This window comes from Vanrija albida, assembly GCF_041260175.1.
Source record: "Vanrija albida strain AlHP1 chromosome Unknown contig_4, whole genome shotgun sequence".
NCBI lineage: Eukaryota > Fungi > Basidiomycota > Tremellomycetes > Trichosporonales > Trichosporonaceae > Vanrija > Vanrija albida.
In genome coordinates, this window is record NW_027191423.1 from 120557 (window position 1) to 145526 (window position 24970).

Sequence of the window (24970 nt, forward strand, 5' to 3'; positions counted from 1 at the left end):
TATGGAGCATCGCGCGACCGTCTCCGCCTGCCAAGCTCCACAGGTAAGTATATGCAGATAGCAGCAGCGCGCGCCAAGATGCCTCTGTACTCTCCCTCACCATGTCATCGATAGCCAGCACGGTCACCTCGGCAGCGGCAGCAGCGACGTCGCGGCTCCCGCCGCCGCCGCCGAGCGCCATCGACACCCCGACACCAGGCTACATTGTTCTGCTGCGCGCCATTGCCGACGGGCAGCGCGCCGCGCCCAACAGCCACGGCGGACAGCGCATCAACATCGTCATCAGCGTCGTGTACGCGCTCGTCGGCGTGTGCCTCGCCGTGAGGCTGTACCACCGCTCCCGGCGCAGCGTGTACGCCCTGCTCGTGTCCGCCGCTTTCCGTACGTCGCCGTCGCCACCGTTGCTGACCCACAGTCCGCATGATCACGTTCGCGCTCCGCGCGCCGATCCACAACGTCGCCGGCGGGCAGGGCGGCAACTGGGCGGCCCTGCTCAAGGTGTCGAGCGCGCTGCTCTACGTCGTGTGGGCGATTGTCGCCGAGGCCATGACGCGGTTCCTCCTCCACTGGTGAGTCGGGCGCCGAGAGATGTCAGTGGCGCCGCAGCTGACCTGCAGGTACGAGCACCTCCGAGGCCCGGTGTCCGGCCTGCCCCGTGCGGCCGTATCCACGCGCTTCCTCCTCGTCCCGTTGGCCATGGCGCTCAACATCGCGGGGTACACGCTCCTCGTGCAGGGCCTGCACAATAGCGACCCGTCGCGCGACTTTGGCAAGGTCGACACCGGCACGTCGCTGGCCAAGGCAGGCGGCGCGCTGTATATTGTGTTCGCGGCCGTGTTCCTCGGCGCTGCGGTGTGGGTCCACTTTGTCAAGCACAACCGCGAGCCGGGACACGAGCAGGAGCCAGACTACTGCCCCTCGAGGACGAGCGCCACCGGACTGGCGCTCCTCCTCGCCGCGTCGCTCACCACCTCGGCCGCCTACTTCCTGTGGATCGCGTGCCTGTCGTGGGTGGACCCCGCGCTCTCGACCGACGGTGTGGCCATCGCGCCGTACAAGACGCTCTCTAGCTTTGCCAACAACGCGTCGTGCCTCGACCTCATGACCGTCTTGCCGGAGCTGCTGTCGTTCGCCTGCTTCTTCGTCCTCAACGTGGAAGACGGCGACGCGCGGTTCGGCCTGACGGGCACGGCGGCAGTGTCGCGCTGCGACTATTCCCTCGGGCGGCGACAGCCCGACATGCTGCAGGCGGGTTCGGGGTACATTGAGCCCGGCGACCGCAGGCACCGGCACGAGGACGACGTGATCTAACCCCCAGGCCCATGCATGCATTGATTCTAGATTCTAAAGTGTTCAGGCAGCGGCTTGCCCCTTCTCGAGTGGTGGCGCTGGCTCGACCGCCTCCTCTTTGTTCTTCCTCTGGGCAATGTTGGACACGACGCCGATGCCTCGCAGGGCGAGGAGCGCGATGAAGAAGGCGGTGAAGGCCAGCGCCGCGCTGAGCCAGAATGACGCCTGCAGGCCGTGCAAGATGGCGTCGATCTCGTCGTCTCCGCGTTCTCGGCTCTTGTTCGAGTACGTCGTCGCGATGACGGAAGTGAGGGTGAGGCCAAATGAGCCGCCGAGCTGGAGGAGCGTCTGGAACAGGGCTCCGGCGACCGACTGCTCCTGCGGGAGCGCCATCAGCGAGACGAAGATGGACCCGGTTGGCACGAGGCTGCAGTGTGTCAGCAGGTTCGCTGCGTCATCACTCACAAATCCGCGCCAATCACTACGAGGTACATTGCGTTGAATGGGAACGTCCAGTAGAGCGTGTCGCGGCCCGAGACGGCGAGGAAGGTCGCCGAGAGCCCGGTGCACGCGACGCCGAAACACACGAGGAACTGGAGCGGCACGCGGTGGATGACCTGCGCCACGATGATGTTGCAGATGACACCCGAGACCGGCACGGGCAGGAAGCGAACGACGGCGCCGAGTGGGCCAGTGAGCTTGACCTGCTGGTAGTACAGGTTGACGTGGTACGATATCGACGCGAAGCCCGTCCACGCGACGAACCCGACAAAGTAGTAGGCACCCAGGCGGCCGCGCGCGCGTGTGAAAAGCGCGAGGGAGAGGAGCGGGGGGAAACGCGTCCTGTTGATGAGGTGCCACTGCCAGACGAAGAAGGCCGCGATGAGGACGATGGATAGGGCGAAGAGGGTCGGGACGTCTAGGCGCAGTCAGTGAGGCACTTTCAGAGTCTGCGTATGCCACTCACAAGGCTCCCGCCACCCACGCGGAGCGCTCACCCCGTCGCTGACGCTGAACTGGAGCAGCACCAGGCCGGAGGTCACCATCGCCGCGCCCAGCCAGTCAATGCGGCGGTCGTAGTCTGCCGCCTTGCTCTTGTCCGCGGGGACGTACACGAGCGCGAACGCCGCAATCACCCCCGCGAGGCCGGTGAAGATCCACAGTAGCGCGCGCCACGTCTGCGACGCGTACGCCGTCAGCAGGCCGCCGAGCACCATGCCGACCCCGGCGCCGATGGGCGCGCCGGCGCCAAAGCACGCGAACGCGGTCGCGCGTTGCCGGCCGTGCAGGTTGGCCGCGATGATGCCCATGCCGCTGGGGATGCTACGGGTCAGTACCATCCCCATCAGTCACCCACCCCATTGAAGCCCCCACGCCCGCCATGGCGCGCGTGACGATCAGCCCCGGCCCGGAGCGCATGAAGCTGCCGACGAGGCACCAGGCGCCGTACCACGCCATGCCGGCCAGGAAGCAGCGCTTGCGGCCGTACGCGTCGGCCACGCGCCCCGACAGCAGGAGGAAGCACCCGTTCGTTAGGGCGAAGGCCGAGGCAACCCACTGCAAGTTGGACTCGCTGATGCCCAGCTCGGTCTGGATGAGCGGCAGGGCGATGTTGAGCCCCGTCTGCGCGCCGCCGTTCATCGCCATGCTGAACATGACGATGAGGGTCAGCGCCCACCGGCGCGCGGGGGGCAGCTCGGCGGGCGGTGCGAGGGGAGCCTGGCGTGGGGCCTCGGCACTCGCCCTCGACTCGCGCGAGGTTACTGTCCGGGCGTCGTCTTGCTCATCACCGGGCCTGCGAGAGTCAGAAGCATCCCGTCGCCCGACACATACACTGCCGAGTCAGACTTGTCGCTGATGGCGTCAGCGCCGCCGCCGATGGCGAGTATCCGCGCTGATCTTGTCGCAGTGTCGTCCTCAACCTTGGCCATAGCGTTCAGTGAGGTGACAACCACCGCCCGTCTCAAGTTTTATCCTGCATCGAGTGTGACGCTGGTGTCGAGCAGGCGAGTCGAAGCGCAGCATCTCCTTGTGCTCATGGTGAGGGATGGCGTCTTGCTGAGCTGAGTGAGGGGTCTCCGCCAGAAGACCGACCCGCAGTCAGCCCCTCGCCATTGGCCGTCCCCCTGTCGCCGTCGGCTCGCTCGTCTAGGCGGCGCGGCGCCGACTCCGGCGCGACTTCCGCCCAGGGAGAGGCCCGTATTATCTGTCCGGGGGTTACTTCCGCGACAGCTGACGTGCAGCGAGGAGGAGCATGGGCTCAGTCTGGCCGGCGGAAGCCAAAGATAGCGGCTACAGATTGACTTGCGGCACCGACCACCGGCCGATTGCTGCGATCTCGTTCACTTCCTGTGGTGCGACACCTCGGATACACTGTACAGGGTATGAGGCGACCAGGGGCAGTCGCCCACACAGGACTATAGTAAGCAAGGTCGGACGTCGGCACCGATGCCAGCCCGACCAACCTGTTGGATGACCGAGAAACCACCTAGCAGAGCCGACGTGTCGGTCGGAGGTCATTTGTCGTCATTCACCATTGCAGCATTTCTTGCTTCATGCAACTTCGACCACATCTAATCACATGATTCATAGCGATTCCCTTCAAGCAGCCTTTCTCCAGCACCCTCTTGCTCACACTTACTCCCCCTCTTCTCCAGAACCGATGGAAACCTCCTTAGTGGCGGTCCTCGACGACGTCGACCTCAGTCGACTTGAACTTCCACGCAGGGGTGTCCTTCTCGAAGAGGATGTCCATCTCAGCGTAGGTAATGCCCTTCGTCTCCGGCATGCGGAACCAGCACCAGATGATGTTAATCACTGATGTGCCGACCCACACGAGGGCTGTCTTGCCCTTGAGGTCGAGCGCCGTGGGGTTGATGAGGTAGGGCTCGACGATGTTGCAGATGAGGCGAGCGAGGTGATAGGCGAAACGAGCGAGGGCCAGCGTCTGGGGGCGGAGGCGAGTCGCCGATACTTCTGCCGCCAGACCAAAGGTCTGTGGGCCCATGGTGAGAGAGTAGAAGAAGAGCCACATGATGCAGATGGCCGCCTGAGCCCAGAGCGAGCCCGCCGTCTCCTTGAATGCCAGCCCACCAATCAGGATGAGACAGATCGTCATGACAATGTAACCCCAGAAGATCATGGGGCGGCGGCCACAGTAGGGCATGAGAAGCCACGAGCCAACAGTACCGACAAACGCGACCGCCGAGGAACCGAAGTTGAGCTTGTACGAGTTGGAGGCGTCGAGACCGGCCATCATGAAGAAGTAGGTCGGGCCGTACGCGAACACCTGTCCGCACCAGGCCTGGCTTGAGAGGACCATGCAGGCAATCTCCGTGCGGCGGAGGTTGCGCCCCTTGAAGCACTCCCAGATGCTGGCCTTCTGAGACTGGGCCTTCTCGAGCTTGTTGGTGTGTACAATCATGGCGAGCGAGCGGCGGATCTCATCGTGCGTCGAGCCCGACGACAGGCGCTGCAGGTTCCTCTCGGCGAGAGCGTACTTGCCCTTGGCGACGCACCAGTATGGCGAGTCGGGGCAGAATACGGCGACCAGGAAGAGCGGGATGGGCCAGAACCACACAAGGGCGTACGGGATGCGGTAGGCCCACTCCGAGTGCATGGGCGTCAGGCCGACCTGGCGGGTCAGCGGCCATGCGTCAGCGTGAATGTGCCACTTACGAGGATACCCGAGAAAATGAGCTGACCAATGACCCAGCAGATGTTGACAAAGGCTGTGGGGAGTCAGTGGAGGTGGAAAGGAAGGGAAGGGCGTGTACTTACAGGTGAGGAAACCACGGAGAGGGAGTGGCGCCACCTCCGACGCGTACACCGAGCCCATGATACCGAACAGGCCGATGGTGATGCCCTGGAGGGCCTGTCCAGCGGCGAGGACTTGAATGTTGGGCGCGACTGCAAGGTATCAGTGTGTGCTCAGCCGACGGAGTAGCTCACAGAACGGAAGGAAGTTGAACGCAACCATCAACACGAGTGTGCCCATCATCACTCTGCGGTGGCCGAATCGAGGGGTGAGGAAACCCATGGCTGAGAGACCGAAGAAGTTACCAATGATGCCGACGTTGCTGAGGATGACCATCCACTGCGTGCTGATGAGGTACTGTCCCTTGTCGGGGTGGTAGTCGCCAAACTTCTTGGCAAACTCGGGGTATGCCATAAAGTTGCCGATGATCGAGAGCTCGAAGCCGTCCATGACGATCGTGAAGGAGACCGCGATCGCCCACCACAGCGCACCGGGGTACAGGCGCAGGGCCTCGCGGAAGGTGAGCGTGTGCTCGCGCTCGGTGCCCTGGCCCGCGGCCTCGAGGAAGTCGTCGGCGCTCTCGATCTCAGTCACGGGGAGGGTGGTGACGCTCGTGCCGGTCACGACCTTGGTGGGGCTTTCGTCACCCGTGTGCTTCTCGTCGTCGTAGGACATTGTAGGGAGGTGTTTGTGCAGCAGAGTCGTGTGATGTGGGCCAAATGGGGCTCCTTGGCTCTGCGCTTTATGTCGAGCGCGAGGGAACGCCGTCGGGGTGGAGATCGCGGAGAGAGCGCGCGCCGCCCGGCTACACTAGGTGGGAGAATGGGCTCGGAGTCGGCTCGCGGGGTATCGGGGACCGAGAGATGCCAGTGGGGCAACACCGCAGCGCATGAGGGGCACCTAGACTGCGCAACGCGGAGAGGGAAACTGGAAAGACGCGCCGCACCGACTTCCGCTCCGGGAAGGACATGCGCCGAGTTGGCAAGTGACCAAGGGACCCGAGGGCCGAAGGTACCGGTTGGGTATGGTGCACACGAGCGAGTTTGTCGATTTGTGAACAGCTCTTCACGCCAAGGCTTGCGAGATGCTCAAAGATCTGATCAGAGGCCGGGAACGTCGTCGGCTGGGCCATAGGGCGGCCCGGAGCCACCTCTCAGGCCGCATCTGCTCCGATTGTGGCTGTTGGCAATGCCCGGCTCGGCTCGACCCATCTCGGGGGCTAGTCGGTCCGAGAGCACTTCCATCGACGAGACCATCCAAGCCGCTCGGAAGTCGGCGTCGGCGTGCGGGGCTCCTGGGCCCCCACCGGATCGATGTGAGTCACGCTGTGCATGGCGACGGCGTGCGTGATGGCCATGCAGTACATATACACTGCGAATCGGAAAAGTCGGTGCGACAAGACACAACAACAGCTCCCCGCAATGGTCACCACGATCGCCCCGCCCGCCCTCCCAGCCGACTATGTCGAGCGCGTGTACGCCGGCGTCCTTGGCAAGCTCATCGGCGTGTACCTCGGACGTCCTTTCGAAAACTGGACGCACCAGCGCATCCTCGCCGAGCTCGGGCACATCAAGTACTATGTCCACGAGCAGCTCAACCTCCCGCTCGTGGTAACCGATGACGACGTGGCCGGCACCTTTGCCTTTGTGCGCGCCCTCGAAGAGCATGGCGTGAGGCCTGACCTCTCGTCCGAGGACATTGGCAAGACGTGGCTCAACCAGGTGGTAGAGGGCAAGTCGATCTTCTGGTGGGGTGGACGCGGCATTTCCACCGAGCACACGGCCTTCCTCAACCTCAAGGACGGCATTCCTGGCCCCGACAGCGGCAGCATCGCGACCAACGGCACGACGGTGGCAGAGCAGATCGGCGCCCAGATCTTCATCGACGCGTGGGCGCTTGTGGCGCCCGGCAAGCCCGCCCTCGCCGCCCAGCTGGCGGACGCCGCCGGCAAAGTGTCGCACGACGGCGAGAGCGTGTACGCCGCCAAGCTGTGGGCGGCTATGGAGGCCGAGGCGTTCCTGAGCTCGGACATCGACCACCTTCTCGACGTCGGCCTGTCCTTCATCCCCGCCGACTCGACTATCGCACGGGTGATTGCCCAGGTACGCGCTTGGGTCAAGGAGGACGGCGACGACAACTGGCTCGTCACCCGGCAGCGGATTGAGGACAACTTTGGCTACGACAAGTTTGGCGGCACGTGCCACGTCGTGCCGAACCACGCCATCATGGTGCTGTCCATCCTGACGGCGCGCAACGACTTCTCCCGGTCCATGGAGATCATCAACACGTGTGGCTGGGACACGGACTGCAACGCCGGCAATGTGGCGTGCCTCATGGCCATTATTGTCGGGCTTGACGGCCTCAGCAAGGACGTCGACTGGCGTGGACCCATCGCAGACCGCGCACTCATCTCCACGGCGGACAACGGATACGCTGTCAACAATGCCGCACGCATCACGCTCGACATTGCCAACCTCGGCCGCCAGCTGGCCGGCAAGCCGCGCCTCCCCGCCCCCAAGGGCGGTGCGCAGTACCACTTCACCCTGCCGGGCTCGATGCAGGGCTTCCGGCTGTATGGCGAGGGCAACTCCGGCAAGATCTACCAGGCCGTCGACGGCGAGTATGGCCCGGCGCTGGCTATCGAGGCCGATGGCCGAGTCGAGCTCACAACCACCACTGGAATGCCCAAGGAGCTCACCACCTTCAAGTCGGGGTACCAGTTCACCAACTCGCCGCTCGTGTACACTGGGCAGACGCTGCGCGCCATGCTCCGGGCCGAGGCGCCTGTCGATGCCAAATTCCGCATCTACGCGTACGATGCCGATGATGAGGCGTACCCCATCGACTCAGACATCAGCCTCACCCTCGACGGCAGCACGCAGGTGCTCGAGTGGAAGATTCCCGCCATCGAAGGCAGTCAGCCGATCGTCGAGGCAGGGCTGGTTGTGACCGGCAAGGGCAAGGTGTGGCTCGACTCGTTTGGCTGGGTCGGCCAGCCAGACCTGACCCTCATCCGGCCCAAGGTCAAGGAGTTCCCCCCGCGCACCGCGACCATGTGGGACAATGCGTGGATCGCGGCGGTCGACGTGTTCCGCGCGTACGCGGAGAAGACGGTCTTCATCGCGCAGAACAACGGCCATGGGCTGCTGTCGTACGGCACGCGCGAGTGGACAGACTACCGTGTGACAGTGCCCGACCTGACGCTCAAGCTCGGCTCGCCGGCGGGCGTCGCCATCCGCGTGCAGGGCCTGCGGCGCTTCTACGCGTTCGTGTTCGAGGAGGCACAGGGCGAGAAGGTTGTCAGCCTCGTCAAGCAGTACGATGAGAAGCGCACTGTCCTCGCGTCGACGCCGTTCGACTGGGCGGTCGACACGCCGTACGAGGTCGTGCTGGAAGCGCGTGGCGCCGAGCTCAAGGGGTCTGTCGGCGGCGCCGTGCTGTCGGCAAGTGACGACGCCTTTGACGGTGGCGCTCTCGGGTTCGTTGTCACCACCGGCGCGCTTGCGGCTGGCAGTGTGCGTGTTCAGCCTGCGTAGGACATTGTACAAGGTCAATGAGTATGGATTGTAGAATTCAATGAGGTGCGGCAGCAGCGAGATAGAACGCACCGAGAACTTCCGACTCAAGCACAGTACCGTCCGCGCCGTCACAGGCCACGATAACGGAGTCGGAGATCGACCTGTGGTGGCTCAAACGGTGCCTCCGTGGGGAAAGACGTAGGGTGTTCAAGACGATACATTCGATAGAGGACTAACGAAGGTCAGTAGGGCCATCTATGCTAACTGTAGAGGATGGGACCGGACAGACCCAACCCAGAATCATAATGCCATGCGCATCACATCTCACAACGCAGTGGAATCGTATGACACTGGCCAGAATCCCGCCGGCTCCGCAGCTTCACCCCCGGCCGGCAAAGCCGCCCCATCACCCTGCCCAAACGACAGCAGCAGCTGGCTGTGGTCTACAAGCTCGGACACATCACTCGGAGGGAAGCGCGATAGCTCTGCGGGGCGTCAGCACAGCGCCCAGCAGTAACTCACCAAGCGGGAGGAAGGGGAACGCGGCGCCCGGGTCGAGCAGGGGCTGGTCGTTGGCGCCGACGCCGCCGACGATGCTCATCCAGTCCTCGGACGCAAAGATATCTTCGGCAACAGCAAAGTCGAAATCGAGCCGGCTCGTCGCCGCCGACTCGGTGCTCTCGCACGTCTTGGCGCTCTCGACTGGCTCAGGCGGCGGGCCTACCGGCCCTGGCGACGGCTGGCGGGACGGCAGTGCTGAGGCTGGCGGGAGCTCCCGCTTGCGTCGGGCCTCGACGACGACGTGGTGCAGGAACTGCGAGAAGTAGAAGTCGGGGACTGGGGTCAGCTGTGCCTTGGCGGTCTGCTCACATCGCCCGAGCTGGTCGGCGAGCAGCTCGACGTCCTTGGCCGCCTCGCGCAGGTTGATTGCGTCGGGGATCAGGCTAGCCATGCGGATGAGGTAGCGCGCAGCGTGGGCGAGACCGAGGCGGACGTTGCGGTTGCCGTGTCGGATCTTCGAGTTCTCCGCGCCCCGAGCAGCACGCGCCAGGAGCCGCGCCGACGCGCGTACGGCAGACACGATGACCTCCCTCCGGCTCGGGGGCAGGAGCGCGATGTCGCGCTTGCTCTTGACCTCGGAGAGGAACGCGACGCTGACCTGCACTATGGCGTAGAGCTTGATCGTGATGACTGGGGTCAGTGGGCGCCCGGGCGAGCACTCACGCTCGGTCACCAAAAAGTCGTCGTCGGCGAAGCCCATAGACGCGTAATAGTCGAGCCAGTAGCGCTCCCACTCCTCGAGCTTGCTGAGCGCGGTCGATACGAGCGCGTCCAGGGGCCGGCCCTTGATCCCCTGCCGGAGCGCGCGGTTGATCGGCTGGCGGATGTGGAAGCTCTCGCACAGCGTGACGCAGCGCGAGTCGTCGCGATTCGAGAGCGGGTGCGAGAGGAACAGGCGGCCGAGGCGAACCACCTCCTCCATGTCGACGAGGATCGGCCGACCGTAGTTGAAGCACAGCTCGGTGTGTGTTTTGCACGTCTGTGGGTGAGCGCGAGTCGAGAGTGGGGACTTACGGCGAGCCACAGCCGCGCGCCGGCAACCAACGGTCGCTCACGCTCCAGCTCGGCGGCAGACTTGCCGCCGCCCATGCCGCCCTGCACGAGGTGCGGGAGGCAGAGGTGCAGGTCCATGTCGAGGGCGAGGTTGAGCAGGTGGTCTGTGGTGAGTGCGGTGGCGTTACTAGCACCTACTTCCTGGCCGCCAGGCCGTGTCGCCCCAGTTGGACAGAATGACTGCGGCCTTAGTGACGAGATGGGACGTGAACCTACCCATGGCCTGGACACTCTCGATATTGGCGACTGACGAGAACAGCGTGTCGCGCGCTGCACATTAGCACCACGCCTCGCCATACCCTCACCTATCGACTCAGCATGCGCGACGAGCTTCTGCCGCAAGTCGGGCCGCAGCGCCAACGGGTGTTCTGTCCTCTCAGCTGAGTCCTCCCGACGCCACTCACCACTCCCCGACGCGGCAATCTGGCCCGCCATGAGGATGGTCGTGACGCAGAACGGAGATCGCGCCCGCAGGCTGCCGTCAGCCACGCCACCACTCTCGACCCACCTCTCCCATGTGTCGGTCGCAGGGTCAAACACTGGCAGGAAGGCATGCGCGCCCTGGTAGTACAGTTCGAGCAGGTGGCGCCCCTCGTCCTCGGAGCAGAAGCCGAGCTCGATCGGGTCGGCGGCGGGGTCGACGGTCGGCTCGGCGCGGTCCATAAAGTCCTGTAGGCGCCCACTGCCCCCACTCACGACGGGGCGCCCACCGAGGCTCGTGAGCAGGCTCTGGCTCTGCTTGGTCGAGGAGAGGCGCTGGCTCGCGCCGAGGAGAGAGGGCGAACCGGCGCGCTTGCGGGCCGGAAGTTCCTCCGAGTCGCTCTCGCCGCCCTGTTCGCGCCGCCGCTTGGCACGCAGCCTCTCCCGCTCGTCGTGGTACAGCAACCCTTTGAAGGGCGCTCCGGTCGCCGCGTCGAACAGGTAGTCGTCCTCGTCGCGGCTCCCGCTCCCGCTCCGACCGTCATCGGGAAGATCCTCGTCCACGGTGGTCGGAAGGGCGTGCTCCGCCGACTTATCGTGCGTGACAGCCCTCAGATCGTCGTCGGCGCGACTAGAAGCAGACATGACCCAGTCGTCTAGTGTCGTCGGGGGCTGCGACGCCGACACCGAGACCGAAGGCGATGCGAGCGATCTCGGCGTTGTCTTGCCCTGGCTCTCCATGAACCGGCGCATCATGCCCTCCATGTTGCGCACAATCTTCTCAACGTTGTCCATGCGCTGCTCCATCTGGATCACACGGCTACACTCAGCTCTAGCCGCTGCGGCACACTCACGCCTGGTTTGTCTTGATCCTGTAGGGCGACGGGTACGAGTCGAGTGTGAACTCGCACTTGGAGCCCGTGGTCCGGCACCGGCGGCATGGCGGGTCGGCGCGGTCCACGCAGCGGATCTTCATGCGACGACAGGCGTCCTACACGTTAGTTGACCCCAGCGGTCAGGACGTACACATGCGCCTGGACGTCAGTGGGGCCAAGTGGAGGGACTTACGCGACAGAGCAGCGCCCGAGCGGTCGCCACTGCCATTCTGTGATTCCTCGCCGCTCATTGTGCTTGTGTTTGCTAGAGGTTCTGGATACTGTCGAGAGGAGGAAATGGGTTCTCGGGGTAAGTACAGCCGGAAGGTCCGGCAGAGGAGCCCCTTTGCCTTAAGGTCGGCATTAGTCGCCGGCTGCTCCAACATCTCCTCCCATCTTTGTCGCCGCCAAAACTCCTCCGCTCGTTTAGTCGCCGTCGTTGCAACTGGCTGTGGGGGAAGCGAGCTGCCGAGCATGCTTCTCCCTGCATATAGATCTCTTGGGACTCTGCCGGAGTCACCGCATCCTGCCGGAACAGAGGGGAGGAGGGTTTGTTGTCGAGGTTGAAGCGTGTCAGCATTTGAAATGCTCGGCGTCAGAGTCGGCCCGAGAGTGGAGAGTGGGGAACGCGGGGGGGAGGGAGGAGAGCGTGGCCCACCTCACGAGGCTTGGCGGTCGCGTCGACAGCTGTGTGCACAAGCATAAGCTCGGTGGTCATTTGGAGAGTTAGTGGTTATGTGGAGGCCCTCGTGCTCATCCTCGCCGACTGCTGTCAGAAGACGATGCCTCACGGGGAGGTCAGTGTTCAGCGTTTGTCAGTTGTCCACAGGTGATGTTTACGATGAGCCGAGGGATCCGAAGAAAGCGGGGCACTGGTTTCAGTTGCCCATGTGACGCGATGGGAACAACACATCCCCCTCACGGATGTTGATCTCGTCGATCTCTTCTCACTTGTCCATCTCTTGATCAACAGCAATGACATCCAGGGTAGAAGCCGAAGCGGATGCTGTGAGTTGGCTGGACCGAGCGATGCTAACTCCCCAGCACCGCGAGCTGCTCCAGTCCATCCAGGCCGTCGACTACGCGCCGCCGACCCTCAAGCAAGTCTCGCGGCAGCTAGCCAACACTAAGGGCGAGTTGGCGGCCGAGAACGCCAAGCTGGAGAAACTCGTTCAGAGCACGTATGTATAGGGGGTTGCGACCCGCTGACCCCGCTCGCAGTAAGAAGGAGTTCAAGGACTGGCGTGACATTGAAGAGCGCACACACAAGCGCCTCTGGGTCAAGATCAAGAACCCCAAGTCGCACAAGGAGAAGCTCGCGGGCATGGAGGACAAGGAGGAGCGCGAATACGTTGAGGCGCTGGCCAAGGAGCAAGAGTGCAAGTCGCGCATCGAGACCCTCACGTCGCAGGCTGCCGAGCTTGAGACCCAGGTCAAGGACATCGAGCCCTACGCGGCCGAGCATGCCCACCTCCGCAAACAGCTCGAGGACCTGTACGCGCTCGTGTTTGACGGCCCGACCCCTGCGTTCCCGACCGAAGACCACGCGGAGGAGGGGTTCAAGGCCGCATTGGCCGACTACAACGAGGTGTGTGGGCGGGCGTGGGCGCCCGGGGCGCTTTGCTCGCTTCCCTCCAGCTGACACTCCAAGCTCCAAGGGGCGATTGCGAACGAGGGCCGCGCCCTGCAGCTCTTGAAGAACGCCGAGCAGTCGATGAACCGTGCCGTTAAGTCGGCCAGCGATGTAAGCCCGTGCAGCGCCCTGTCCGCTAACGCCCAGGCCGAGAGCTACTCACAGTGGGATATGATGGGCGGCGGCACCATGACGGACATGATGGAGCGGTCCGCACTCGCCGACGCCCAGCGCGCAGCCGTCCAGGCAAAGCTCATGGTCTCGCAGGCCCGCGCGCTGCAGCCGTCACTGGGCGACATCCCGCTGCTCAACGTGCCGCAGGGGTGAGTTGGCTGTGTCGTGCCCCGCTGACGCACAGCAACATGTGGTCCGACGTCGTGTTCGACAACTTCTTCACCGACTACGCATTCCACCAGAAGATCCAGGCCGCGGGCCGCCAGCTGCACCAGGTGCGCCAGGGCGTCGTGGGCATGGTCGCGCAGTCGAACGCGCACCGCGACGGCCTGCTCTCGCTCGTGCCTGCCAAGGCGGGTAAGCTCGAGAGCGCACGCGAGGCGCTTGAGGACGTTAGGAGGGACATTATGGAGCGCGCGGCGCGGGGCGACCTGGGCTCGTATGACCGCCCGCCTGGCCCTCCGCCCGCTGGCGCGCCGCACGACGAGGCCCTGCCGGTCTACTCCAAGTGAGCGGAGGCTGTTCTTGGACGAGCACGCTTCCCTATTCATACGATCTTATACTACCACTAAGCCACGGCAGATGTCACGACCCTACTACGCTGCGCCACGCTCCACTCCCATACCTGCTCTTTCACTACCAGTTCATGGGGAACTCGGACGGGCTGAGACCAAAGTAGCCGGACTCGGGGATGGGGAGCAGGCTAGCGTTCTGGTTGTAGCTCTGGAAGTCGACGCCGGCCGTGGCGACCCTGTTGCCCCACCAGTTGATGCTGACGTTGCGCACCGCGAAGCTGAAGACGAGGGTCATGATGATGCCGCTGACCGCAACGCCGACGTCGAGACCGGCCTCGAGGATGTAGTTGTACTTCTCCCACCAGGCCGAGTAGCGGCGCTTGATGTAGTACATGAAGATGAAGGAGATGTAGAGGCCGTTGGTGGCGTACGAGAGGTTGGAGCCGTTGGTCCAGTGGAGGGCGCCGCTCCAGAACACGGGCGGGTCGAACCAGTGGAGCATGGCGATGGGGCGGTAGATGACCTTGTCGAGCGCGTTGTGGACCGCGGCGGGGACGCGCTTCTGGGTCCAGGCCGTGATCTGAGGGCCCCACTTCTGGGCCACGGCAACTCCGATGCCAACAACGGCGCCCACTGATGGAGTCAGCTAGTGTCGGTGACACCAAGCGCTCTACTCACTCAGGAAGGTCCACGGAAGGATTGGGTACAGCTTGAACATGTTCTTGACGCCGAAGGCGCCGTAGACGACAGCCGAGGCGTACGTGAGCACAGCGTTGGTGCAGACAAAGTGCGCCTTGTTGCCCCATGTGCAGAGTGTGCCGTCGTTGAACGACGTCACCATCCAGTTGAGGAGCGAGACGAAGATGAAGCAGTTGATCAGGACGGCCGTGATCTGGGCGCGGAACACAGCGCGAGGGGGCAGCTTGGCGTAGTGCGCGAGCTTGAGGTCCGAGACAAAGTTGTCAGCCTGCGCGTTGAATGCTGGGGTGTGAGCGAGCTACTTCCCGGTGCCACTTACTCTCGCCGAACGCCGTGACGATGATCTGGGCGAGCGGGTTGCCTGCCCACCATACACCGGCAAGCAGCTGGAAGAGGACGTTGAAGCCCATGCCGACGTTGGCGACGGCGCGCATGATTGTCGAGGGGATGAGGAACACGGCACTCATGCCGATGACAGTCAGGATCGACCACCACGGCGTGTACGTCGGGAACGCGGCGACGGCCGCGACGCCAAAGGCAAACGACACGAGCAGGATGATCAGGAACCACCACTCGGGAACCTCGGGGTACTCCTTCATGAGACGGGTCTGCGCGTCGTCCTCCTGCCCCTCGTAGGTGGAGCGGCTGCCGCGCGCCTTAATGGTCCACCACAGCTCCTGGAACCCGCGAGTGAGCGAGTTCCAGTGCCGGATAGAGTAGTAGAACAGCGTCATGGGGTACCAAGCGAACCACGCGCCCTGGCCGAACACCTGGGTCGTCAGTTGTGCGTGCGATGCAGGGGCCTACATTCGCGCCGGAGAAGTAGGGCGGCCCGTACACCTTGTACTTTTCCACGTCGATCTTGCCCTGGTCGCCCATGACCTTGGTGACGTTGTACACCTTGCCGTTGTTGGCGAACGCCTCGGCACTGTTGATGGGCGTGTACGACGCCCACGCGTAGTTGCCGTAGTACATGCCGATGATGATGAGGCCCGAGAGGATGCGCGCGAGGTACTGTTGCGCCTGGGAGAAGAAGGGAGTGACGAGCGCCCCCGTGCCCGAGACGTTCCAGTCGAACGTCGCCACTGGGTTGTAGCCCATGCCGCCGTAGAAGCCGGTGATCTGGGCGTCAGTGGCGCAACGACGCGAGTGCCACAAGACTCACCATGCCGAGGTTGAAGTTCTGCGGCGCGATCCAAGTCATCCAGTTGAACGAACGCAGTGCTTGGAACAAGAAGTTGGGAATCTACGGGGTGTTAGTCGAGTCAATCAGGGATGGTAATGCAAATACGCACCCAGAAGTAACAGAACATCTGGGAATGAGTGTCAGTGGAAGCACAATGGGTAGGTGGGGTGACACTTACCAGGCCAAAGCACACGAGGAAGAACTTGTACCGCGTCACCTTCCAGCCATGAATCACCTCACCCTGCTTCTCCTTGCGAACGAGCACGCGGTTCAGCGCGAGGGTCGGGAGCACCTGGGGCCAGAGGGCAGAGGGAGGGTAGATTACGAAGCGGCGGAGGAGACCTGCAAAGCCGAAGCCGAAGAACTGGGTCGAGAGGGCGAGCAGGATCTCGTACCCATACGAGACCCACGTCTGGTTAAGGTACTGCGGGAGCAGCTGGACGAGGTAGACGTAGTACGTCGCACCGGGGCCGTTGGCGACCGAGAACATGATGGTGGCAAGCACAGCGGGTCAGCATACCTCAGACCCATGCCTCACTCTGCTCCTTGAAGGTCCAGGGGCCGGGGTTGAGCGAGTGGCGCTTGCCGCGGAACGTGAAGCCCCAGTCTGGGAGGACACGGGCCATGATCTTGCCGGTCGGCGCGAGGAGGAGCTGGAGGACGTTGGACCCGATCGAGATGGACGGCTGGCGCGGGGAGAAGACTGGGGTGTGAGTAGGAACGAGCGACCACCAACTCACAAGTGTTGAGCGCCGACGCGCCGCACATGAACACCAGGCCGAGGAAGTACGCGCGCCACGTCTCGCACGGCACAGTCGGGTCGTCGAACGGGTCGGTGACGGACCGGACTTCGGGGTACGGCGAGTGGTAGTAGATGGCACAGGCCTCGGCGCGCACCTCGAGGCTCCAGTCGGCCTGGGAGAGCTCGGCCGCCTGCGGGCCATCGACGAGGCGCGCGAGGTGCTCGAGCGTCGTGACGAGGAAGTTGGGGTCGCCCGAGTGGTACTTGATTGTCGAGCGGAGGATCTCTACCGCGTGCTCGTCGGTCATCTCGAGCACCTTCTCGAAGATGAAGTCAATGTCCTGCGCCGGCTCGGCGTCACCGCCGCCGCGGCCATAGTACTCCAGCACTCGGGCGCGCACATCCTCAACCGAGCTCGAGTGGTTCGAGACCTTCTCGTTCTCAACGTGGTCGACGCCCAGCTTCTCCTCCTGAGGCGTGTCGGCGACAAAGTCGTCGACCTCGATGTCGGTGTGCGCAGGGTAGCTTGCCATGAACTAGAGTCAGCTCGCGCGATGTGTTCCACCTACTCTCGTTGCGATCTGCTGATCAGCTTACTGGAGAACATGAAGTTGAGCTAAGGGCCGCCCAACTTATACCGCGCACACGACATAACCGTCACGGGGCTCCCATCTTCACAAGCGCGATAAATCGGCATGAGTGATGTCTGGGACCCCGCGGTGATCCGCGGATAGTCTAGTGGCCAGGCCCACCACGAGCGGGGCAGCTTGGAGAATGAGCGGCAGAATGAGCGACCAGGTCCCACCTAGTGTCGTCGTCCGCCACCGGGCCGACCGCGACGGCGGCGGGACAGAGGACCTCGGTCACCTCGGCGCGTCTCGGCGGGTGGTGAAGCCCTGATGTATTTCTGTCTATCCGTGTGCATGTCGCGAGAGGTGCTGGGAGCAGGGCCAAATCTCTAACGCCGAAACGGAGGAGGTTGTCCGACCGAGGTACAGCAGCCAGTGCCAGGAACAAGCGGCAAGCGGCGCCAGTCGTCTTAGACCCCTCAGCTGACGTCTAACTGCGTCCCCTTGGCTTTCGGCACGGCCGAGAGCGTGCCGAAGTGCTCGTCCCGCCTCAGTTCTGTCAGTGTTGTGGACTAGTGCAGTGGAATGGAGTTGAGACACGGTGTTTTGGTCGGTGACCGCTCCGCAGGCACTGTCCGACATCCGCCACAGGGACGCGTGCCGCACTTTGAGCTGGTGCGGCGCCGACTTCGGCGCCGAGCTTTAGTAATTGGGCGAGTACTGTGCGACGGACAGGCGTTCGCCGCGCAGTACATCCACAGTACATCCAGGTCCGGGGTGATGCGCAGTCGAGTTGTTGTAGGCGTGCATGTGATGGTGGGGAGCCTGAATGGTCATTCTGCCCGACGCGATTTCCGACCACACCTGCCTGGGTCCCGGAAGTCACTCGTCCGCGATGGAAGGTCACCGCAGATCGCCATCAGGGAGGCAGGGGGGGGAACAGTGTCTGGACAGCTTGGGAAACGTGGAGGTAGCCACGAGCCCCGCTCATGCTCCGCTATCGGGCTGGGTGGGGAGGGTGGGGGAGCTGCGCTTTGGTGTCGTCTGCGGCCTTGCACGAAGAGGATCGGCCCGGAAACCGATGGATACTCTTGGCTGCATGTCATCCAGGCGTATAACGTGGACGCCATTGCAAACGCCCATAACTAATCGCGGATCGCTCTCGTCCGCCTGCCCCGAATCGAGCCCACCTACACAGCGGTCCTTGTCGGAACTCGGCGGCGGCGAGGGCTCGTTGGCGAGGCTGGCATACCCGAGCAGCCAACGTGAGATGCGCCGGTGTTTGTTGCTCCGGTGCTCGCCAACTTCGCTGCAGGCCGGCTGAGTTTACTGCGCACGCGTCCGCCACAACATGAGTCGCGTGCCTCGTCATGCGGCATGACGCACGCACCGGACCAGAGGATGGCCGGTCGTGTCGGACCGACCTACCACTAGCCTCCTGACACCGCGTGGACTCCTCTCCCCCCAAGCCTTTGGTATCCTCCTCACCACCTGGATTTACCAACCACCGCGCCGCTTACACCGAGGTATGCATCTAGCCACGGAGCGCTGTGCCCCGACAGCCCCGCGACAACGGGCCGGCCGTGCAATGGGGAGGATGGACGCGTGGGCCGGGGATGTGGGCCTCCACCCCGCAGCTGGGCGATATATGCTCGATTCCGGGGTCGACCATGGGCATCCCCGTATACTCCCCCGTACCCAGCATCCATTATGACGGCGAACGGGCACACGAATGGGCACGCCAACGGCGACGGCGTCGCCAACGGCGGCGGAAAGCGCAAGTTCTCGGCGGAAAACTACCCCACGCTGTCGTTTGACGCCCGCTACAAGGGCCTCTCGGGGCCGCGGGACAAGCGCATTCGCGAGGGCGGCTTGGTCGTAAGTTGCTTGTGGGGTGAACGGAGGCTGACACCCCGAGGGTGGATACTACAAGGACTACAACCTCTCGCCTCTGCTCGACGCGGCCCGGTGGGACTCGGCGCCCCAGGTCGACATCAGCGTCTGGACGGTGCCCCACAGCGGCAACCCCACGCTGAGCGCGGCACAGAAGCCTGGACTCGCCGAGGCCAAGAAGCAGACCTACAAGCCGGTCAAGAAGGGCGACGCCTTTGGCCCCAACTGGTCCAACCACTGGTTCCACGTCGTCGTGACCATCCCAGACGAGTACAAGGATGCCGAGCGTGTCCTGTGTGAGTGGCCACACGGTGCCACTGGACCACACTGACAGTGCAGTCGAGTTCGACCTCGAGGGCGAGGCCATGGTGTTCGACGTCGACGGTAACCCTTATCAAGGTGAGTGCCAAGATGCCGAGGGGGGGCGAGGGCAACGCGCGGCCACCCCCTCCCGATATCTGGGCCCCCGGCCCCATCATGGATCACTGACGCCCTAGGCCTCACCGGCGGGCACAATTTTGATCGCCGAGTCGAGTTTATCATCCCCGACAAGGACCGCAAGGCCGGCCGCGGCGAGTACTACATCGAGGCGAGCTGCAATGGCATGTTCGGCATCAACGACAACCTCTGGTCGCCTGTCTTTGGCGGAACCGTGAGTTGCTCGCCGCGCCTCGTCCAACCACTGACCCGCCAGCCCCGCAAGAAGTCGTGGGAGCTCAAGTCGGCCGACCTCGTCGTGCCCAACATGGACGCGGTGCGCCTGCTCTGGGACTACGACTACCTCGTGCAGCTGGGCGAGGCGCTGAGCCCCGAGTCGCCCGTGGCCCAGGTGGCCAACCACACGGCCAACGAGATGCTCAACACGTTCCGCCGGGGCGACCTGGCGAGCTGCGCCGCCGCGCGCAAGAAGGCTGAGCGCGTCCTCGGCACCAACTGGGAGGAGGCGGTCGCGGCCGAGGGCGCGTCGACCGAGGGCACGCTCTGGGCCATCGGCCACTGCCACATCGACACGGCGTGGCTCTGGCCCTACTCTGTCACGCAGCAGAAGGCCGGCCGCTCCTGGTCGGCCCAGTGCGACCTCATCGACCGCTACCCCGAGTACGTGTTCAGCGCTACCCAGCCCCAGCAGTTCAAGTGGGTCGAGCAGCTGTACCCCGAGCTCTGGAAGCGCATCCAGTCCAAGGTCGAGCAGGGCCGCTTCCAGCCCCTCGGCGCGACCTGGGTCGAGATGGACACCAACCTCCCCTCCGGCGAGGCCATTGCCCGCCAGTTCCTGTACGGCCAGCGCTACTTTGAGGCCAAGTTTGGCGCGCGCTCCAAGACGTTCGTCCTGCCCGACACTTTCGGCTACTCGTCGCAGCTGCCGCAGATCTCGCGCCTGTCGGGTGCCCCAAACTTCTTCACGCAGAAGCTGTCGTGGAACGACACGAACAACTTCCCCCACTCGACGTTCAACTGGAGCGGCATCGACGGCAGCCAGGTGCTCACCCACATGACGCCCGTCGACACGTACTGCTCTCAGGCCAAGGTCGAGGAGCTGCGCAAGGGTCTGGTCAAGCACAAGAACGCGGCCGTGACGCAGCAGTCGCTCCTCCTCTTCGGGCACGGCGACGGTGGCGGCGGCCCCACCGAGAAGATGCTCGAGACACTGCGCCGCACGCGCGCCGTCAACCTGACCAACGCGGCCGCCGGCGAGCTCCCGCGCATCAAGAACGGCGGCAGCTTTGACGAGTTCTACGACGCCGTGCGCGCCGAGACGGCCAACGGCGCCACCCTCCCCTCGTGGCACGGCGAGCTGTACCTCGAGATCCACCGCGCGACGTACACGACCGGCGCCGACGTCAAGAAGGGCAACCGCAAGGCCGAGAACCGCATGCGCGAGGCCGAGTACGCCGCGACCGTCGCGAGCATCTACGCCCCGGGCTACAGCTACCCCAAGGCGCGCATCGACGCCGCGTGGGAGGACCTCCTGCTCTCCCAGTTCCACGACGTGCTCCCCGGATCCTCCATCCACGAGGTGTACGTCGACACGCAGGAGATCTACGCCAAGCTGGAGGCCGACGTCAACGAGATCATCAACGAGGCGTACACTGCGCTGTACGGCGGCAAGGCTGGGGCCAAGGGCGCTGTCGGCGACGTCGTCGGTATCAACACTGTGCCCGGGTACGCTCGTGCCGAGGTCGTTCCGGTCCCGGCCGGCACCCCGCACGCCCAGGAGTCGGGCGACGGCAAGGCGTTCGCGCTCCTCGCCACCAGCGAGGGCAGCGACGTCGCGGCGCCGTCCACCACCGAGGCCAAGGCATCTGCCACCCAGACTGGCCCCAACTCGTTCGAGCTCGCCAACTCATCGCTCAAGGTCACGGTCGCCGACGGCCGCATCACGAGCATCGTCGACGTCAAGCTCAACAAGCAGCTCATCGCGCAGGACGCCTCGGCCGGCTTCGTCATCTACGAGGACCAGCCCAACTTCTGGGACGCGTGGGACGTCGATGAGTTCCACCTCGACAAGGCGACGCACCTCGCCTTCGACAAGGTGACCATCTCCGAGGCTGGCCCGCTCCGCGCCACGCTGCGTGCCGACCTCAAGTACGGTGACTCGACGTTCGCCTTCGACCTGTCGCTTGATGCCGTCGCGGCGTCCGAGGCGCCCAACGCCCGCTCGCTCCTCCGCGTCGACGCCCACGCCGACTGGCACCAGAAGCACGAGTTCCTCAAGTTCGAGCTCCCGCTCACGATCCACGCCCCGGTCGCGACGTACGACACGCAGTTTGGCGTCCTCCAGCGGCCGACGCACCGCAACACGACGTGGGACGCGGCCCAGTTCGAGGTCTGCGGCCACAAGTACGCCGACGTGTCCGAGTGGGGCTACGGCGTCGCGCTCATCAACGAGAGCCGGTATGGCTACGCCGCGCGCGGCAACATCGTGACCCTCTCGCTCCTGCGAGGCCCGGTCATGCCCGACCCCGTCATGGACATGGGCGAGCACACGTTCAGCTTTGCCATCTACCCGCACGTCGGGTCGTTTGGCGAGAGCGACGTGCCGGCCGTCGCGACGGCCTTCAACCTGCCCCTCACGCTGCGCCAGGGCGTCAAGCCCGTGGCCAACTTCAACGGCACGCCGTTCAGCGTGGCGGGCGCGCGCAACGTCACCCTCGAGGCGGTCAAGCGCGGCGAGGACGACACGGAGAGCAGCAAGAGCGTGATTGTGCGCCTGTTCGAGCAGTTTGGCGGCGCGGCAGACGCGACGCTGCAGATCGCCGGCCTCGACGTCAAGCGCGCCGAGGTCGTCAACATCCTCGAGGACCACGTCGAGGAGCTCGAGATCACGCGCGAGGGCGAGCAGGCGAGCGTCAAGCTTCCATTCCGCGGCTTCGAGATCAAGACGGTCCGCCTGACGCTGTAAATAGAAAAGTGTAGTAGTTATGGATAATGTGCTTGCGTGATGCGGCGGGGGGTGCGTGCCGGTGTCGAGGGGCACAGGGGACCAAGCATGGACATTAACACCCGACATTCAGGTGCGTGAAGTGTCGGCGAGGCAGCACCCATCAGTCTCGCTCCAACGGCAGGTCGACATACGACCGTCGAGCGTTCCATCAGCTCGACTTCAGAAACCCTCGAGGTCTCGTCAGTGTCGCTGTACCACCACCGAGACGCCGATCCCAACTCGAGCGTACCGATAAATCGCACAACCACTCGGCCCGAGCGCACCGAAGACGCCGTCACTCCCGCGGTCACGAGCCTCGAGCAAGGTTCTCGGGAGGCGCAACACCCGCTCTGTGCCTGCTACACCCAGAGCCTCTTGAACACCGACGCGGCGCGCGCCCGGACACCGCGGCGCAACGCTCACGGACGGCAGCTCCGGAAATCGACTATATCGGGCCCGCAAGATCGGGGTGGGTGCGGACCGCGTCGAGGCGATAATGGAGCGCTGTGCTCCGCTGGGCGGGTGCGTTCCGGCGGCGCGATGTCGTCCGCGCGGGGTGGTGTGGACCGGTTGGAAAGGCCGTGTGCACTCTCGTGGGGTGGGGCTGGGTCGGTGTGTTGGCTCCTTGCGTCTTCGTCCATGGTGCCATTGGTATGGAGTGGTCTGCCACATCACCGTCCTCGCCACCGGAGCTGGTGCGTTTCCTTCTGGACGATAGTCAAGCCAGTCAGACGTACATGCAGCGAACTTGTGTCAACTTGGGGGAGATGGGAGTCACTTCCGTAGCATTGTTAGCCGTTAGAAGCTTGGGTGAATGTAGCACCCGGGGCATCGGCGCGGCAGTCGGCTCGGCCATTCTCGGTGCTTCCGACCTCGCCGGTGATGCCTAACACCGTGTCGGAGGCCACCCACCCCACTGACTCAGTCTGTCAGCTTGAGTAAGTCGGTCAGCTGTGCGTACCATATACATACAGGAAACACGGTGCCCAAATACAACTCGACATCGTCGCTGCGTCGCCCTATCCAATGCGCTTGGGATCGAAGAAGACGAGTATCTCGTGGAACGCGTTCCCGACCGTGCCGAGGATCTTGCCCACGATCTTGAGAATCTGCTTGGGGAGGTAAAAGACGAGCCAGTTGACCACCCAGCCAATCGCCCAGACGACCTCGCCCGCGACGCCGAACAGCGCTTTGAGGACATGGCGCGCCGCGTGGCCGAGCGCGACGACCGCCCGCCACAGCACGGCGGGGAGCTCGAGTACGGCCCTTGGGATCGCCGCGAGCGCGCGACCGACCGCCACGAGGTTGACGCGCTTGAACGCCGAGCCGATCGCCACGGCAACGGTGTGCGCTGCGCTCACGATGGCGGCGGGCACCCTGCCCAGCGCGGCGGCGAGCACCTTGACGGTTTCCCAGGCCCACTTGGCGACGATGCCCACCGCGCGGGGTGTGGCACGGAGCACGCTGACCACCACGCCTGGCACGGCGCGGAGGATGCCCCACGTCTTGACGGCGCACCAGACCACTGCGTCCACGGTGTCGCCCGCCAACTTCGGCACCTGCTTCACGAGGCAGACGGCCGCGCGGCTGCCGTCGACGCCCATCTTGTACACGCGGCGTGGGACCGCGCGCAGTCCACGCGCACACGACGCCAGGATTCCGCGGCGCTCCTTCCAGACGTACTTGGCGCCGCGGTACAGTGGCTTGACGATCAGGTCCTTTGTGCCGTGGTATGCGAGCAGGGCGGTGTAGTACGGGATGCCGAAGATGAAGAGGCCGCAATTGCGGAGGGCCTTTCCGATCGCCTTGAGCGCGCGCGCGTTGTTCGCCTTCCAGCGGAGAAGCGCACCCCCACGTCGGGCAGGGAGAAGGTCGACGATGTCGCGGTGCGAGTTGGACGCCGCGAGGCGGAGCGCAATCTGGCCGTCGGGCGCGGTGACCGCGTCGTCGGCGCCGAGGGACAAGAGCAGACGCGTCATGGCGAGGTTGCCGCGCGCTGCGGCGATCATAAGCGCTGTGCGCGGCGCCTCTTCTCCGCTGAGCTGGTATGACCAGTGGCGCTTGGGGAAGTTGGAGTTCGTGCTCGTCTCCGTGCCGTCGTCGGGCATCCGGCCCCAGATGTCGGCGTCCGCGCACTCAAAGTAGGTCGGGACGGTGTGGAGCGCGTTGACTTCGGCGCCGAGGCTGACCAGGAGCTGGACGAGCTTGGCGTCGCCCATCGTGGTGGCGACTTGGAGCGGGGTCGGCCCATCCCACCGCGTCGCGTCGGGGCTCACGATGCCGCGCGCGACAAACTGGGCGACGGCGTCGTGCTGCTTCTTCTCGACGGCGTCATGGAACGCGGTGACGATCTTGGCCCGGTCGCGGTTAGTGTCGTCCCAGAACGGGGTGTTAGCAGCACGGGCGGGGTACCGCGTGAGCGGGAACCCGAGCTCGGCGGCGCGGCTGTCGAGGTCGTCGAGCGAGTCGATCGCGCTGTACGTCGGCACCGGGTCGCGCACCGACTCGCCCGTGTTGGTATCTGGCTGGTCGAGTAGGACTGCGGTCATGCGTTGGAGAGATGGACTGTGAGGATGAGAGAGTCAGAGCGGCTTGGCGATGGCTTTTGTGTTGTCTGCCGCGGGTTAATTGTCCCCACCAGCGGGGCGGGAGGCGGTGTCA

At 64.4% G+C, this 24970-nt stretch overlaps 10 protein-coding genes across 10 annotated transcripts; 4 read left to right on the forward strand and 6 right to left on the reverse strand.

The window, feature by feature from the left end:
• Positions 1-101: 101 nt before the first annotated feature.
• Positions 102-1311, forward strand: Q8F55_004766 (uncharacterized protein; the record flags this gene model as incomplete). Its single annotated transcript, XM_069353271.1, has 3 exons — positions 102-381; positions 416-569; positions 618-1311. 3 exons carry the CDS (start codon positions 102-104, stop codon positions 1309-1311), a joined length of 1128 nt encoding a protein of 375 aa, XP_069207913.1.
• Positions 1312-1353: 42 nt separating this feature from the next.
• Positions 1354-3221, reverse strand: Q8F55_004767 (uncharacterized protein; the record flags this gene model as incomplete). The annotated part of the gene is made up of 5 exons (XM_069353272.1): positions 1354-1717; positions 1756-2209; positions 2258-2613; positions 2648-3085; positions 3124-3221. The coding sequence occupies 5 exons, from the start codon at positions 3219-3221 to the stop codon at positions 1354-1356; spliced, it is 1710 nt and encodes a 569-aa protein (XP_069207914.1).
• A 743-nt stretch (positions 3222-3964) lies between these two features.
• On the reverse strand, positions 3965-5722 carry Q8F55_004768 (uncharacterized protein; the record flags this gene model as incomplete). Its single annotated transcript, XM_069353273.1, has 4 exons — positions 3965-4924; positions 4969-5021; positions 5071-5199; positions 5242-5722. The coding sequence occupies 4 exons, from the start codon at positions 5720-5722 to the stop codon at positions 3965-3967; spliced, it is 1623 nt and encodes a 540-aa protein (XP_069207915.1).
• Positions 5723-6468: 746 nt separating this feature from the next.
• Positions 6469-8583, forward strand: Q8F55_004769 (uncharacterized protein; the record flags this gene model as incomplete). Its single annotated transcript, XM_069353274.1, has 1 exon — positions 6469-8583. The coding sequence occupies one exon, from the start codon at positions 6469-6471 to the stop codon at positions 8581-8583; it is 2115 nt and encodes a 704-aa protein (XP_069207916.1).
• A 306-nt stretch (positions 8584-8889) lies between these two features.
• Positions 8890-11725, reverse strand: Q8F55_004770 (uncharacterized protein; the record flags this gene model as incomplete). Its single annotated transcript, XM_069353275.1, has 10 exons — positions 8890-9050; positions 9088-10084; positions 10141-10283; positions 10396-10449; positions 10485-10547; positions 10584-10654; positions 10688-11419; positions 11454-11590; positions 11626-11633; positions 11668-11725. The coding sequence occupies 10 exons, from the start codon at positions 11723-11725 to the stop codon at positions 8890-8892; spliced, it is 2424 nt and encodes an 807-aa protein (XP_069207917.1).
• Positions 11726-12449: 724 nt separating this feature from the next.
• Q8F55_004771 (uncharacterized protein) lies at positions 12450-13793 on the forward strand (the record flags this gene model as incomplete). Its single annotated transcript, XM_069353276.1, has 6 exons — positions 12450-12482; positions 12519-12655; positions 12696-13062; positions 13126-13218; positions 13255-13430; positions 13466-13793. 6 exons carry the CDS (start codon positions 12450-12452, stop codon positions 13791-13793), a joined length of 1134 nt encoding a protein of 377 aa, XP_069207918.1.
• A 124-nt stretch (positions 13794-13917) lies between these two features.
• On the reverse strand, positions 13918-16171 carry OPT6_1 (oligopeptide transporter 6; the record flags this gene model as incomplete). The annotated part of the gene is made up of 7 exons (XM_069353277.1): positions 13918-14429; positions 14475-14777; positions 14815-15265; positions 15303-15617; positions 15661-15741; positions 15791-15808; positions 15860-16171. 7 exons carry the CDS (start codon positions 16169-16171, stop codon positions 13918-13920), a joined length of 1992 nt encoding a protein of 663 aa, XP_069207919.1.
• A 31-nt stretch (positions 16172-16202) lies between these two features.
• On the reverse strand, positions 16203-16956 carry OPT6_2 (oligopeptide transporter 6; the record flags this gene model as incomplete). The annotated part of the gene is made up of 2 exons (XM_069353278.1): positions 16203-16384; positions 16422-16956. The coding sequence occupies 2 exons, from the start codon at positions 16954-16956 to the stop codon at positions 16203-16205; spliced, it is 717 nt and encodes a 238-aa protein (XP_069207920.1).
• Positions 16957-18702: 1746 nt separating this feature from the next.
• Positions 18703-22288, forward strand: AMS1_3 (Glycoside hydrolase, 38 vacuolar alpha mannosidase; the record flags this gene model as incomplete). Its single annotated transcript, XM_069353279.1, has 5 exons — positions 18703-18870; positions 18911-19181; positions 19225-19284; positions 19383-19537; positions 19580-22288. The coding sequence occupies 5 exons, from the start codon at positions 18703-18705 to the stop codon at positions 22286-22288; spliced, it is 3363 nt and encodes a 1120-aa protein (XP_069207921.1).
• A 1040-nt stretch (positions 22289-23328) lies between these two features.
• Q8F55_004775 (uncharacterized protein) lies at positions 23329-24858 on the reverse strand (the record flags this gene model as incomplete). The annotated part of the gene is made up of 1 exon (XM_069353280.1): positions 23329-24858. The coding sequence occupies one exon, from the start codon at positions 24856-24858 to the stop codon at positions 23329-23331; it is 1530 nt and encodes a 509-aa protein (XP_069207922.1).
• Between the last annotated feature and the right edge of the window lie 112 nt (positions 24859-24970).